At 36.0% G+C, this 16,909-nt stretch overlaps 1 protein-coding gene and 2 long non-coding RNA genes across 3 annotated transcripts; 2 read left to right on the plus strand and 1 right to left on the minus strand.

Moving 5' to 3' along the window:
* Nucleotides 1-389: 389 nt before the first annotated feature.
* On the plus strand, nt 390-9,742 carry LOC120208546. Its single transcript, XR_005524321.1, has 3 exons — nt 390-474; nt 9,314-9,419; nt 9,503-9,742. It is a non-coding gene; the product is annotated as an uncharacterized LOC120208546 (long non-coding RNA).
* Nucleotides 9,743-11,567: 1,825 nt separating this feature from the next.
* LOC120208541 (disease resistance protein SUMM2-like) lies at nt 11,568-14,598 on the minus strand. The gene has a single exon (XM_039207777.1). The coding sequence runs from the start codon at nt 14,317-14,319 to the stop codon at nt 11,608-11,610; it is 2,712 nt and encodes a 903-aa protein (XP_039063708.1). The 5' UTR covers nt 14,320-14,598; the 3' UTR covers nt 11,568-11,607.
* A 1,730-nt stretch (nt 14,599-16,328) lies between these two features.
* Nucleotides 16,329-16,855, plus strand: LOC120208555. Its single transcript, XR_005524322.1, has 3 exons — nt 16,329-16,558; nt 16,640-16,697; nt 16,846-16,855. It is a non-coding gene; the product is annotated as an uncharacterized LOC120208555 (long non-coding RNA).
* Nucleotides 16,856-16,909: the final 54 nt, after the last annotated feature.

The raw sequence follows: 16,909 nt of genomic DNA on the forward strand, positions 1-16,909 counted from the left end.
CTAACTGGAGCCCTTGTTTGAATACATTTTCAAAAGGTTGGGCCCATATTTGAGCAGATTAAAAAATATTAAACCCTTATTCAATCCTTTTAAAAGGTTAGACCTTTATTCGAACGTACACAAAAACAGTAAACTCTTATTAACTTTTTTGAAAAGTTAGATCCTTAGTTAAGTAATCTCTAAAACATTAGGTCCTTATTTGAGTGTTTAACCAAATTCTAACAAATAAAAGTAAATGGTGAAAATCACGGAGATCATCACTCAACTATCTTCTTCCTTCTATTTAGGTTTCTAAACTTTCAAACTTTTCAATTTACTAACTAAACTTTTCTATTTTCTATTTAGGTTCCTTCTATTTCCTTCTATTTATTTGCTAACAAATAAAGTAGATTCTGACTTTGTTTCTTTTGTTTTGTTTAGGGAAAGAAAATTCTTGAAGGTGTAGACAACCCTATTGGTCCTTATGGCACAAAGGTTGGTATGGGTTGAAAATGTCTTTCACAGTGTATTACAGTTGGAAATATCTTTTGGACCTTGTATGTTTCATCTTATATAGAAGGATTGGCAGATAGTTTTTGACCCTTTATTTATTTTATTTTTTTGCTAGAAGATTTGCCCCTTTATCATGCATTTGTTCTGTTTTTCTGTTTGTATAGTTTTCTGCATAGCTTCAGATCTTGGATTTATTGCACTTCTACCTGATGATTTATGTTTAAATCATGGCTAGCTAGTAATATTCTTCTGTAAATTTAACATTTTGTGTTTGTGACTTTATTTTTTTATGGTGATAAAACCGTTGTTTTTACCCAAAAATACCCAACCGTTAAATAATTACATGTAAGGCACCGATCGCCCTATTTTTACCGATCTAACGCCTTTTTAACACCTTTTGTGACAAGGTGACAAAAAGGCGTTGATCACCATCCGTGCCTTCCTGGGGTTCGTCCGAGCTGGCGCCACGTAGGGATAAAACTTGGATCACCATTCGTGCCTTCCAAAATTACCCCAACCGTCCGCTTTAATTACCGCGTCTCCCTCCCATATAAATACCTCATCATACAATCCTCAAATCACACCAAAACGAAAATAGTCTCTTCTTATCACTCATTCTATCAAACCTCAAGTATGTTCTGTTATTAATCTTAGAAGGTAAAATTATTGTTATTATATTATAATCACTAAATAGTTAATTATTTTATTATATTTTACTGCCTAAACTTTTTTATGTTTTGCAATTATAAAAATGGAAGACAGATTGTTGCGTTTAGATGGGAATTATATCGCTGGTCATTTTGCCGATACGATAACAATTTATTTTATTTGTATTAGTTTTATTATTGTGTTATGTTAATTATTGCGCATATTTTATTTATTTATTTATTTAGTATTATTTTATATTTTAATTTGTGTATTATTTATTTAATTAGGAGAATAATCTTATATTAGATCCATTTATTCGTAATGCTAAGTTAGAAATATCAAGTCGTGTCTGGACGTATTTAGTAGAGGTTCGATTTGGTTACACAGCTAGATATAAAGGGCATTGTAACCTTGAAAGAAATCTTATTCTGCATTGGTCAAGAGGTGGAGACCGGAGACATGCACGTTTCATCTTCCGTGTGGGGAGTGTACGATTACGCTGGAGGATGTTTCCTTAGGGCTGTTGGTAGATGAGGATGTCATTTTGGGTGTGGATGATGGTGACTATAATTCATTGTGAAAAGAGTATCTTGGAGGTATTTCGCCTAATTTTAATGGTGGTTGAATATCGTTATCATGGTTGACGACATATGTTGAGCATTTGAGTGAAGATTGTTCCGAGGAATAGGCTAAAAGAGTAGCATGAGCTTGCATATTGCGACTGATAGAAGGGATCTTGATGCCTGTTAAATCTCACAACCACGTTCATTGTATGTGGTTGCATCACCTCGCCGATTTTCGAGTTGTCTAGTCATTCAGTTGCGGCTCCGCAGTTTTGGCATCTTTGTATAGAGAAATGTGTCGAGCAACAGATTATCAAAAAAATACTATCGACGGATGTCTCATGCTTTTGTAGTCATGGGCGTAGTATCGCATGCCCTTTTTATGTATGGTGGTGAAGAACTCGTTAGTCTTCCCGTTATTATTGAGGTAATTTCAATATTGAGTTCTATATAAATATTTTTTTAAGTATATAATGAATATTTTTTACACTGAATAGGTGATCATGCTTAAGGAAAGATCATCATGATATATCAGACGAATTAGAAGAAATTTGACTACTCATTGATCAAAAAACTGGTACACAGGTATGCATTTAAATTTTGTTATTTAACTTTAATTATCGTTATATAATTAAAATATTATTTTGAAAAGAATTTTATATATTTATTGTAGTTTCAATGGACTCCTTATGCTACTGACGAAATGAGACATTGTATCCACCTAATATGAGTGGCCCATTAGATGTATGGATGAAGATGGTCCCTCTGATATGTTATGCTATTGTCGAGTGGCATCCGACTGATCATGTGCTCAGGCAATTTGGTTTCATACAATCTATTCTAGAAGTGTATATGAATCTCGACAATTTGTATAACATTGATATACGGAGAAAAATAAGTCAATTGGCTGATGAAACAGAGAGAGTGGGTGATGATGTTGGAGGATCGACGTGGATGCATTCCCCTTAGAGAGTCAATTTATGTGGATCAGTATTCAGTTGTGGATAACTACTACCAGTGGTTGAACACGAACGGTAAGCCATTCATGCTTTCCGAGGAAGCACGAGCCCATATCATTTATCGACGTCGAGAAAGGTGTCCATTGTCCCAGTCGCATCGTCCCTCGACTCATGGATAGAGAGCATGCACTTCTGATTCGTCTTTAGCTGTAGCACCGAAACCATCACAGTAGCCACCGTCTACACCAGGTTACAATTCGCAGCCGTTCTAGATGGGGATGTAGCCATTTTATATGGCTCCACAGGTGTTTCAAATATTGCCACCTCCATTTCAGATGCCACCACAACAGGTTCTGATGCCATCATTGCAAGGTTTTATAACCCTCTAGATGGATATTACAGTTCCATGCTTGTAGATCCAACGTAGGCTTTATATGCTGTTTATTTGGCAGGTGATGCGCCGCCACAGACTCAAACACCTCAAATTCAATTTTTGCATTCATCGATGTTTATGTTTTCATTATTTTCACAGTTTTCTATGAGCGGTGGGATGGTTAGTCATACACCTCTAGGGTCATTATTCTATGGAGGTGGTACATCATCATCCGTCCTTGATCAACAAAATGTATCTGCTGATGATATGATGATGATGAGAGTGAAGAGTAAGAACAACTTATACGAAGAAACCCTCATCGAAATAGACAGCCACCGCCCTGTAGAACACATTCGAGACACAGAAATTGATAGAATTGTTTAGTTTGTAATTTTTTTTATTTATTTTTCTTTATTTAACAACAAATGTAATCTTTTTATATAATAATGACTTTTTTATTTATTTTGTGTCTATTAAATAATTTGTTGAATTGTTTTTATTATTTAGTTTGTCCAGTTTTTGTACTTAATCTTCACTTGAGTAGCACATTATTTGAACGTAAACGAAAATGAAATAACACAAACTGATATTTTAGAAAAATAATTTCATCGGCACAACAATTGTTACGTGATGATAAAAGAGATGAACATTTTTCCTATTATGGCCTAGGTTTCTACAATGCCCACTTCTTTTGTTTTCTTTGGACGTCTCTCGAATATTCATATCACAGTGAATTCGAATAGATTTTGGACGATCTGATTCCCTTAATAAGGACAGATCTGGTACAATCGAAAGCCAATTTTGCACCTCGTCTGGGTCTTTCTCATTACCTATGAGGATAACTCAAATTCATATACCTTAAATACTTCTGAAAGTCGGTATACGAGATCCACAAAATGGTTAAAGTCTTTAATGGTATAAGAGCAAGTCACTATGACATGGAGCATGGATACTTTAGAGCTTGAAAACCCCACAATCACACTACTTGTTTTGTAGATTAACTCTGAACGAGATAGATTCAATCCTTTAAAGAGGTTGTGGCATTTCTATGACACGAAATAATTCATGGGTTCGAGAGAAGATACTTACAAACATTCCATTTTAAGCGTCAATTCTCTTTTTTTATCTGTAACTAATTTTAGGTGATAAACATGACCATTTTGCATCAAAATTTGAGTTTTTCTACTGAGCTTGGAAAAAAGTGCTCCTAAACAAAAATACATCGTTTTAACCAAAGTTGTAACTAGTAAATAACATGCCTCCTTTAAGGTCAAATTAATAGCCTCATCCAAGTTGGTCATCACGTGTCCATATTAATATCAACCATCATATGCATTTGTTCACATTTCTTTGTTGATGAGGCTGATATAACTGTTTCATTGTTCGTTTTTCCCTCATAATTCTTGAAGTGTGGACTCAAACGTCTGAGGTAATAGTTTGTAACCTAAGCAATTTATGTAGTACTTATAGTTAAGTTCCCATAAAAAATTCTACAGAAATAAAATTAAGAAATGTTACATACCCATGCGCACAAGTAATTGACGTTCATCATTCTTCTTGAACTTTGATACTTCGTGGAAATATGTCAGACACAATACCGATGTTGGACATAGGGTGGTTGCCATATTGGACCCAAAGAGTTCATTATTTCTTTGATCCCAACTCTACAATCTGAAATGACACATATTTTTTCCTCGTGACAACATGTAAGCGTAAATGTTTTAGGAAAAAAACCCAAGAGTTTGTATCTTCTCCTTCAACAAAGGCAAAAACATTTGGATAATATTGTGATTATCATCTTGAACAACTGTCAATAGTAGAACTTGCTTGTATTTTCCATACAAGAATGTCTCATCAATATGGATCACGAGCTTGCAGTATTTCACAACATTAATGCATTGCGGGTAAGTCCAAAACAATCGGTAGAATTGGTATCAATCATGAAGCACTCGATCATTTTTGTATGCATGAAAAGTTTGGAAGTCCACTATTGTTCCAGTATTCAGTCTGCGCACTACCCTAAACCAACTTGGTAATTCGGTGTACAATGAATCCCACTCACCGTGTAGTTTTTTAATGGCATCATGCTTTGTCTTCCATGATTTCCTGTAGGAGACGTTGTACCCATATTGAGAGTGTATAGCTAAAATCAGCACTACAATAGCTATATGGGAGCTTGCTTTGACCAAGGGTATGATGGTTTGGCAGATAATGTCGGAGTCCAAGTTGGGATGGTCCTGGCTGATCCCTCTAGCACAGCATGTATGAGGACTTTTGTATATTGTTAGTTCACATATGTTATTTTTCCTCTTTCTCTTTGATACACGAACCATCCAATTACATCTGTTATCACGTTATACACAATAGTATATATATTATTCGGTGGTGGATTCGTCGACTCTGGAGTGAACAGAATTACAAATGTTGTAATTATTAATAGCAATCATTGCTTCTTCTTTAGATGAAACTCAATTCCGATATATAACTCACCATCATTGACTGATGAGTTAAATCTATAGTCACCAACATTAGGCATATCCGTAAATTATAGCTCGTACATTGCACCATAGTCAGTTTCATACATATGTGCTGGAGGTTTGGTGTGTACCGTAATTATGGGAACTTCATCTATATCATCATCATCATCAGAGTCCATGTTGAATTGCGGTGATTATGACTCAACAAATAGTCCAATCTCAGTACCATCTGACCTGGCTCGCGAAGAGGTTCTTTTGGTAGAGATGAGGGTTCCTCTACGATATTGATATTTAGGTCGAACAAGTTGGTAGTTGAATGTATTCCCCTTGAACTTAAAGACATCGTGTCATATGGGTTTTGGACTGAGTGTTGTGTCACAGACATCTCGCCATTGAGGTTAAAGAAGCTTGCAATTGAATGTTTCCCCTGGAATTTGAAGGCACCGTGTCAAATGGGTACTAAACAGATTGTTGTGTTGATGGCATCCTCATATTCAAGTCAAGGAAATTGGTAGATGAATGTCTTCTCTTTGAACTGTAAGAAACTTTACCATATCGTGAAGCCACTTCGATAGACATCGTAACAAGTTGTTGATGAACGTCTCCCCATTGAACTTGATGGGATGGTGTCATGATGTAGATTTACCATTATGGCGTTAAAATCATTGCACATTATTGTAGTTGGGCTATCAACTTGATCAGGTTGTTGAGCCAGCCCATAGTGGGAGTTAGGGGTGGGAATAGGCCATGCCAGACTTTAAAAGGCCTGAGCCTGGCCTACGATGAATTTTGTAGGCCTGAGCCTGTCCTATAGCCTATCAAAGGCTTTTATTTTTGCTCGACCTGGCCTTTTTAAAAGCCTGGCCTGATAGCTTTTTTAAAAGCCTTTTTAAAAAATAACACAATTTCTATAATAGCTAAATTTGGCTTAATTTTTAATATAAACTGAAATCAATATAAAATAATCCAAAACAAAAGAGAACCTCATACTTAGGTAGCATCATCCAAGTCTATCAAACCAACATATTAACTATTACAAACAAAAAATAAAGCCTACATCTCCATTCCATTTGAACAGAACTGGTACATCAAAACTTCAATGTGATTGTATCTCTTCTTTTTCAGCCTTCAAAATAAGAAGAAGAAAAATACATATATGTTAGTTACTAGATTGAAAAACACTACATAAATAAATTGCTCATCTTCTATTGACTACAATTTTGCCTTCCCCTCAGAAAAAAATGAGGAAATGAGGCAGCATACATGCTATGTTTATATTTGATTCCTAAAATAAGTATAAGACCAGTTTACTACATAACTGTTCATGCTTTGCTACAAGAAAACCATCCTAAACTTCAACAAACACAAGTTGCGATCAAATGAAACATCTCCGCTACAGGAAAATGCTCTAAAAAATACAACACATGCCAAGCACAGGCGAACATAAGAAAAATAAACTACATTAAAATTTGAGTGAACTTCTAGTACTACCTCAAATAAAAACATGTGTCAACCAAAAACTAAAAAAATACCTGATCAACTGATCGTATATCAGGAGAAAGGCCACCATGTACACATAGCACCTGCAAAATAGAAAATAGTAGACCAATTAAAGATGTGCAAGGTGCTTACTGCTTAGCTATAGATGGTTTACAGAGAGAATGCTTACTGTCCCATTTATAATTGCAGAAAGTGTATGATAATCAAAAACATCAGTACAATATCACCATGCATTAGCATTTCCATACTTCCTTTGCCAGTGAATACAAAGAGCATGAGAACAAATTAGAATCAGAGAAATAATGCACCCAACTACATTATTGAAAACCAGTAGATAAACCCCAATAAAGATTATAGAAACGCCGAACTATGTATCCACTATCGAGGGCATACCTTGCCTTAAGAAACAGAAGAATAGTGAAAACTTCAAGACTATTATAACCTCGATCAACAAAATCTCCCTGTCCAAAGGAATAGAAAGGTTAAGCACCGATTAGTCGAAATCAATAATACACCAGACAATAATTTCCACCGCATGAACTGGGGTATAAAATATATCATAAAAATGTAACTTGTATCCGGCACATGAACTGGGCGAGAGTGATGGCTTCGGTGGGTGTCCGACAGCCATGGATGGGCTCGGTGGATTCGTGTGCCAGTGGCGCACTGTTTCGGGCAGAGTGCTGGCATGGTCTGATTGTTCTGTAATTTGTACTGTTCTGCAATAACAATATATATTGATACCAAAAAAATAATATAAATATGCATATCTATATAGGCCGGCCTATCAGGCTTATAAGACTTTATAATAAGCTTAAGTCTGACCTATTTAAGTTAATAGGCTTTTACAAAAAACCCGAGTCTGATCTTTTTATTAAATAAGTCAGGCCAGGCTTTATGTAGGCCAGGCCGTAGGCCCCTGTAGGCCGGTCTGGCCTATTCCCACCCCTAGTGGGAGTATAATAACATACCACGAACCGCATACACTTCAACAAATATCGCATACATCTATGTATAGGAGTCTGAATTTTGATTCTGAGAATCAACCATCATAGCAACATCTTCATCGTTGAAGAGTTCGAACGTTGTATAAGTTAACGGAAATACTGTTGTTGGAAATTTGTACTGAAGTGAGGACAGTCTTCCAGTACTTCCAATATAAACCTTCCTTGAAATTTTAGTGATCAGCTCCTCGATAGTGATGTTTCTCTTGAAATATATTCTGACAGAATGATTAGATGCGACAACGCCTGTTTCATCTTCCCTAATTTCTCCATCATAGTAAACAATAGTTAAAATACGCCTCATTTTTAGAGTTTGAAAGTTTAAAAGATTAGGAGTTTTATATACGTAAAAACAATAAATTAAATACACCTAATTAAATAAATAATATACGAATTTAAAAATAAACTAATGCTAAAACATTTAAAAAAAAATCACAGTAAATTTAATAACATAATTTAACATTGTTATCATCTCAGGAAAATGTCTCAAGATTTGATCCCGCCTTTCATTTTATACCCGCACAAAATAAAACAAAATCATTAGTACAAAAAAATTTAATCCAATAATTAAATTTAAAATGACAATAATATAATAAAAATTATTTTTACCTTCTAAGAACTATAACAAAATCTACTTAACTTGATAGAGGAAAATTATAGAACGAAGAATATGAAATTAACTTTTTGGTGTGATTTTATGTTTATTAACGATGTTATTTATAGGGAAGTGGTGAGTGATTCTCAAGGTTCGAGTAATGATAGAATACACAATAATTTAAGGAAATAATAGAAGGCGTGGATGATGATTCACGCCTTTGTCGCGTGTCAAAACCACAGGAAGACTCGGATGGTTATCCGCGCTTTACACCCTACTTACGCTAGCTCGAACAAACCTCAAAAAAGGCACGAATGATAATATGTGCCTTTTTGTCACGCTATCACAAAGGGTGTTAGATCGATAAAATTAGAGCAATCGTGCGTGACAGATAATAATTAAATGGTTGGGTGATTTTTTTGGGTAAAAAGACCGATAAAACCTTTATTTCTTTATGCTGGATACAGAAATATTGACCTTTTATGAAATGACAAGAGTGATGTCATTACTTGACTTTTGAGCTTTGAATTATTCTACTTGTAGGAAGAACTTGCTGCTGTCAAATCCTAATGTGACAAAAGAAAAGTTGGATGCCAGGAAGGTGAAGTCGGTACGTTTCTTTCACCAAATATTGACCTTTTATGAATTCATAAGAGTAATGTCATTACTTGACTTTTGGGTTTTGAATTCATCTGCTTGTAGGAAGAACCTGCTGTTGTCAAGTCCTACTATGGCAAAAGAAAAGTTGGATCCCGGGAGGTGAAGGCGGTATGTTTCTTTCATCAAATATCTGTTTCTTCTCTTCTAGGTCTGGACCCGGCCGTGGTTATACGAAGTTGAATCATTCTGCTGGAACTAATATTAATTCATTTAACTATTTAAAAAATGCAGAGGATGAGCATGATGTGGTCTGGTTCTGGCCGGAGAAAGGAAAGCCACGTGATTGCTCACAGCATTTTGTGGTGAGTAGATATCTCAAATTCGGAGAAAATTCATTTCATATTTCCTAGTATTGAGCTTATCTATTTGAGCTCACATTTAAATATCTGTTTCTTTGCATTATCCGGATCCATATCGTGTTTAGAAATTTCTGTTTCTCACACATGGATTCACCAATAACTCTGAAGATTTTAATTAGTCATGGAACAACTAAACTGTATTAGTTTATTCTCTGGTCTAGATCATGGTTAATCAACCCAGATTGTGCAATAAATAGCTCGTGTATATTACGTTAAATTGGTAAATGAGATCAGTAATGCTACTAACAATCATCTATTATATTGAGATGCAAATGATCGAGCTATATGGTATTGTATGATTTTCCTATGTTGTCCCTGAAGGATACACTTGAAACTACAATGACATTGCTGTCTGTGTTGGTTTTCCTGCACAAAGTCACAAGCATCAAATTCTGATTTTGAGGTTGACGTGAATCAGTTTCAGGTTGGGGCCATGAATGAATCGAGTCCTGGAAGCCTTGAGGTTTACATACGTTTCAACGCGCTAGGTTGTTTCAAGCATTGTAGGATTTTCCTAATTATTAATGTTGGTGTTTGACATGGTGACGACGATCATCATCATTAATTGCAGTTCAGTTTTTTTCCTCCCGTATTGGAATAATATTGGAGAGAATGGAGCGAAGTCCAGTAGATGGTGCATTGCACCTTCAATTGTTCAAAAACCTGTCATGTTTGGTTTCTGATTGGCCCTTGGTCTTGTTTCAGGTGGTTCTTTAGACACGGTGATCGTACTTTTGAACTGTGAATCTTCATAGGTCTAACTTCAATGCTTTGCCAAATAATTTATGGCTACCGTCCCCATTATTTCATTGAACATGTTAAATTTTGAAGCAATCTTACAGGTTTATTCACATTCAATTGGATTGGCTTCAGGTTAAGTAATCTCGGGTTTAAAATTTTCAAGTTATGTCCATGTTGGTGTTAGTACGAGTTCAGGGTCACCTTACCTAAACTGTTACAGCATTAATGTTACAATGTTGTGAATTGTGACACTTTATATATATTCCATAACATTTTAGATAATGTTATGTGCTCAAAATATTACAAACTTTGAATTTCCACTAAGTTGAACTTTGAATCTTTGCTATTTTCCACAATTGGCTTACGATAAGACTCGGGCTCGAATGATCCCGTTGAACTCTACAAAACCTTCGGTAAATCGACTCCCTTCCCTTCCTCTCCCAACATCTTCTATACAAAAACACTAATCCTGTCATTTGTCTGTTGAGAAATCGACCGCGTCAACGCACCAATAACCGTGCTGCCAAAGATATTGTCCTCGGTAAATCGATTGTCTTCGACTCGAGCTCGAATGACGCTCGAATCAGATGATGACACAATTTTTATTTACGAACTGATCTCAACTTCTCAATGTCCTTTTACAGGTAGCCAGCTTCAGATACTTTGTCCTTGTTATACTTGAGAGATGATTCCTTGCTATGTTTTTATCCTGCCCTATGCTGTTTAGCACTAATTTTTTAAGCAGTAGAAGTCATCTTACATTTTTAATTTGGTTGAATTATGGTTTTGACCCCTTTACTATACACTATTTGTAATTTAGTCCCTATAACTTAATTTAGTATAATTTTATCATTTACTTTTATCGTGTCATAAATTTTCCATATAAATTAAAATTTCCAAATCATCATCTTCTTTATCTCATCCTCTCTTTCCTTAATCTTAAAGCATCAAATCTTCATGTTTTGCTCTACTTTTATCATGTTTTCCTTAACACAGAGATTTAACGCGTAAGATTGGGGAAGAAAATGATAAGATAAAGAACCATTTTTAATTTAGATTATAATGTTGGATTAAAGAAAGAGTAGAGCAAAACATCATATAAAAATATATAATAAGAAAATAATAAATTCGAAAGAAATTTAAAAATTTGTATTTCAAATCATAATTATAATGATAAATCAAAGAAAGAACGTAGAAAAACATGAAGATTTTTTGTCTCCTAGTTTCAAGCATGTATTATGGTATAAGAGTAATAGTGAATTTCTGAAAAGACGGCAGAAAAGCATTTCGAGTGGCCTCACTCTCCCATTCTAGCTGTTCCCACCAGTCTTGCCTTCCATGAATGACGATGTGATTCCCTTTGGAGTTGTCAGAGTTGAGAGGAAGCTTCTTCAGTTCTGGGCACTTCTTTACATGAATACTTTTCAGACATGGGAAGGGTAGGGCATCCCTGTATATGCTCTTCAATTCTGGTAGGCGTTCTAAAGTAAGATCTTGAAGCTTCAGAAATGGTGTAGGATATGGAGTTCCGACCACATCTGCAAGTTTTCCCTCACTCAAAACTACTTCTATTTTTTCACACTCATTTATCCAAAGAGACCTTAGATTTGGAGCAAGAAACACCCAGGTAACGTCCTTCAATTTGTGACAGTGCATAATTGCAACTTCCCTCAATGTGTGGAAGCCTGCAGTATGATTACTACTCGGAGAAAGCCTGGTATGCAGTTTTTCCATTCTCATCTCCTCCATATTTCCACAAGCCCTGAACCATAATCTCTCCAGACGCTCCATGTTTTCTAAACAAGAAACGTTAAACACTTTTGTCTCCTTAAAATACCACAACTCTAGTTCTTCGGTGCTGCATCGAAACAAGCGGAGGCTTAGAAATCTTTCTAATGCAGACATGCTTTGTATCTCTGGCATCCCTTGTATATTCAGATGTTGCAGACCTTTCAATTCCTCTATAAGCTTTTCATTATCACCCCCATCCAGAACATTGTCTTCCTCCGAACTGCCTCGCACATTCCACATCCTCAATATCTGCAACTTGGAAAAACTAGATATCAAATTTTGTGGGATTCTTGTCAGATGGTGCATGTCACTCAAGTCCAACATTTTCAGTTTTGTCAAGGATTTCAACTCGATTGGCAACTCTGTTATACCAGTCCCGGATAGATCAAGACATTCTAGAGAAGTCAATTTTGAAATTCCTTCGGGCAATGTTTCTAAATTCCAGTTTCCTGACAAGTTTAGAACAGTTAGATGAGGCATAAACTGAAAGAAGCCATCACCGATCATCTCAAAGCTATTATCGCTAAGAAACAAAGTTCGAAGGTTAGGGCATTTAGGGGTTCCTCCGAGATCTTCAATCTGATTTTGCATCACCGACATTCTTCTTACACCTTCCCATGCCTTAACATCCGGCTCCTCTGATAATTGAGCCCCTGCTTTTATAAAAAAACTCTCCTCTTTCTCTTCAAGCTCGCATGCTATCCACAAACACATGTCACGGATCACATCGTGCATCTTCACATATTCCTTTCCATCAGATGATTCTTCCACTCTTTCCAATAAACATGCACTAAGAAGAGAGTTGATAATGTGGTCTCCTTGCATTTGAGCTTCACTAAAACTATCAAATTCGTTCAGTAGCCCTTCACAAAACCAATATTCCACCAACGTCTTTGTGGGAATATTGTAATCCTCGGGATACAGACAACAGTACAGGAGGCAACATTTCATTGTGGAAGACAAATTATCATAACTGAATTTTAAAAGCGGATATACCTCCTTTTCCATTTTAGGTAACGTCGATCGCTTCAGCTTTTCGATTGCGTATCTCCATTCCCCAGGTGTTCGCTTGCAAGCCATGGCACGACCGATCGTAATTAGTGCAAGAGGCAGTCCATCGCACTCTTTGGCTACATGTTCAGCTAGTTTCGGAATATCTGGATGGCTGTTGAGGGTTTCATCTCCAACCTTGTCTTGGAACAATTTCCAAGCCTCTTCTGGTTTAAGACACTCCACTTCCAAGTTCTTTTGAGCTTCCATCTCGCCACAAACCTCCAATGATCGAGTAGTGAAAATAAGTTTGGAACCATTTTCTTTGCTTGGTTTTGGAATCCCAACTATCTTCAAATCCACCCTCTCCCATAAATCATCCAATAATATAACAAATCTCTTGTTAATCAAGACCCTGTTGACATCTACAGCTTTTTGGTCAACCCTTTTATTCTTCCAGGACTCATCCGAAAAACCGATCTTTCCACCAATCTCATCTTGAATCTTTCCAACATCGTAATTTTTAGACACCTGCACCCAAATTACGACGTTGAAATCCTCTGGTGTGGTGCTGAACTTGTTGTTGATTTGGGTCAAGAGTGTTGTCTTTCCAACGCCTCCTATGCCGTAGAGGCCAACGATTCCTACACCTTTGTCCATGATGCAGCTCCATGCCATGTCGAACGTGGATTCAAGAGCAATTGGTCGCTCCTCAGGTCTAATTACCACTGAAGCTTGGGGCTGAGTCTCTGCTACCTTGTCAAAAACTCCTTTACTAGTGTGATCCTTTATATCTTCAACCATTTTGGCCACCTCTTTCCCAAACTTGTGGGCAGACAGGCAATTCTTGGAAATGCAGCCGCCGAGACACAAGTTATTTATTTGTTGAGGGCCATCTTCAATCAAATTCTCCGCCTCTGTTATCATAGTTGCCGCCTGTGAAAGCCATAGATCAACTTCATGGAGTCGCTTCAGTAGCCGTTGTTCTTCCAGATCAACCTTCCATTGCACGTCATCCCTTCGTGCCTTCAGTTCATCAAGAGCAGCAGATAAGGTAGGAAGATTTTCTTTAAGCTTGCACACGTAATTAGCCTGTCCGACAGTGGAATCCCAGCCTCGGATGAGGATATTCTCGAAACTAAATTGTATGGAGAAGCAATTTCCCATGATTCTGGTAAATACTTGGGGATTTCAAAATCAAACTAGATTTCCTGCTTAGAGGATCTGGAAGTTGATGATTGAGTAAAAGAAAACAAGTAAAATTGAACACAAGAAAGAAATCTAAAGATTGGGTTTTGTTTTGAAGGGGAAACAAAAAACAAGAAAGAAAAAATCAAAGTTGCTCAAAGAAATTGGTGCAAAATAAAGGATGCGTTTTTGGTTTCAGTTTAGAAGGAAAGTAGCGAGTAGGCAAAGGATTTGTGATATGAGATTACTGCAGAATGTAGAGAAAACGCTTCAACTTACAATAAATAAGGGATCCAAAGTATGGGTTTTTGTTTTTTTTTTTCTTTTTCAATTGTGCCATAGTGGGTTGGTGAGAAAAGAGGAATCTTCCTATGCATGTAGTTGGTCTGTGAATGGCCCCATGACAGACATGACATGACATGAAGACAACTCAGAAAAGTCATGCAGACTTGATAAGAACCAATACAAAGTACAAACAAGAGCTGTTTGATTGAGAAGAAAACAAGAAACCGCTCTGACACCAACACTTTCCTTGAAGTTAAGGGATTTGATGTCTTTGAAGCCTTGTTTCAAGTTCAATTATTTGCAAGATTTTTCCACTACATTTACATTTCTTTGAAGCCCTTCAACAATGATGGGCATTTTTCTATTTTCAATAATGAAAAAAGGAATCTTTCTCTGCAACTAGTTGTTATTAATTGGTTTGAGCATGGCCCATCCGTTTATTTTGCAATTACTACAACACTGTTCTCTTTTTTTCTTCTTATAGTAGGTAGGGTAGCCTACCCTATACTAAATAACCTTCTTTGAGTTTGAGACATGTAACAATGCACTTCATGGAAGAATCCAACGAACCTAAAATTCTTCCAGCCATTTGGAAGGTACATGAAGTGAAATGTTAGTTACTAGTTACTACATCATGCATCATTCTTTAGTGAAAAGTGATATGTTAAGCAAGAGCAAGTGCTGAATAACCCGAAACGATGAAAACATGGCCATTCTATTCATCATCATTAAGGCTAAAACTTTTCAAAAAGTCCACCACCTTAGAAACCAAGTAGCAGGCTTATTAAACTTAGAATATCTTGAATCACATGTAATATCTTGAATGAAATAAACAGCCACAGATTAAGTACAGGCGCAAACTATATCTAAGAGAGAAAAATAACCTTTCTTTATATCAAGTGGTCTGAAAGAGAGTTAATTTTTTGCTCTCTGCTGATAATGGTGGTGCCGGGGAGTTTTGGGGTTTACATTTTGTCTGTGATGAGGGACGTAGGGGGGAAATAATGTTTTTGTTCTGCTAAATTAAGGGTCCAACGTTTCCTAATATGTCTAAATGGAGCCCTTATTTGAATACATTTTCAAAAGGTTAGGCCCTAATTTGAGCAGATTAAAAAAATATTAAACCCTTATTCGATCCTTTTAAAAGGTTGGACCTTTATTCGAACATACACAAAAACATGAAACTCTTATCTTTGTAAAGTTAGACTCTTAGTTAAGTAATCTCTAAAAGATTAGGTCCTTATTTAAGTATTTAACCAAGTTCTAACAAATTAAATGATAAGAGTCCACGGAGAGGCATACAAAATAGTTTTGGGTAAACTACGCGTTTAGTACTTAACCTATTAATTTTGGCCCATTATTATTCTTAAACTTTTTTCAAAATTATGTTTAATGTTTAGTTTTTATTTTATTTTAATACCCACCGTTAAAAACTTAATGTGCTTAGTTCCTAAATTATCAGTTTTAATACATTTTAATATCTAAACTTTTATTTTTTTAAACTTAACGTTAAATTTTTAATGGTTACTAAAATAAAATAAAATCTAAATGTTAGGTATAATTTTAAACAGAATTAAAAATTTAGATACTAAAACAGATTAAATCAGATAATTTAGTACTGAACAACCTAATGTACCCAATCTGTTTTGGTATAAATGGTAGCCAAAAGTCTACGTAGAGCCATACAAAGTCTCTTATGAAACACTTTTTATCAACAAAAAAACCTGAATCTTTTAGCTGCTGGTTTTTTTTTCAGTGGCGGTCCCTCTTTCCAATGGTTTCACACGGTTAACCATCTCGCCTCCTGCCCGGTTCAGGAACCGGTCCACCGTCTTCGCCACTTTAGCCTCTTCCCGGCTTGATTCTGTGAACTGGGTCGAAGCCACTTCCAGCTTCTTCGACTAAGACACCAGGCCCATCATGTTGTTCGAAGGTATCAAAGCTCTCATTTTTAATTATAACCAGACATGTTCACTTCAAAATTTCTCATTTCTGTTTTGTTTTGTTCCAACAGGAGTTTGCAACTTATGTAATGGAGGCGTCAGGTTTGTTTGTGATGTTGATCGGAAAAGGTCGGCCAAATGAAAAATTTCTTGTTTAAACCCCAATATGTTTCAGCTATCAGTTCGTTCATGCATTGTAATTATTGATTCTAGTCGTAGTTATTCGATGTATTGATTGTAATTTGTTAATAGGAGAATTAAGGTTCCATGATGATAGGAGAAAAGATAGAAAGTTTAGGTACTAAAACATCTAATTTTTCACCTTTTGATGTTAATAGGAG

The sequence above is a fragment of the Hibiscus syriacus genome, unplaced genomic scaffold (genome assembly GCF_006381635.1).
Source record: "Hibiscus syriacus cultivar Baekdansim isolate YM2019G1 unplaced genomic scaffold, ASM638163v2 tig00016571_pilon, whole genome shotgun sequence".
Lineage (NCBI taxonomy): Eukaryota > Viridiplantae > Streptophyta > Magnoliopsida > Malvales > Malvaceae > Hibiscus > Hibiscus syriacus.

Coding starts and splice junctions, on each gene's coding strand:
- LOC120208541 (XM_039207777.1), bottom strand. CDS start 14,319: ATGGGAAATTGCTTCTCCATACAATTTAGTTTCGAGAATATCCTCATC.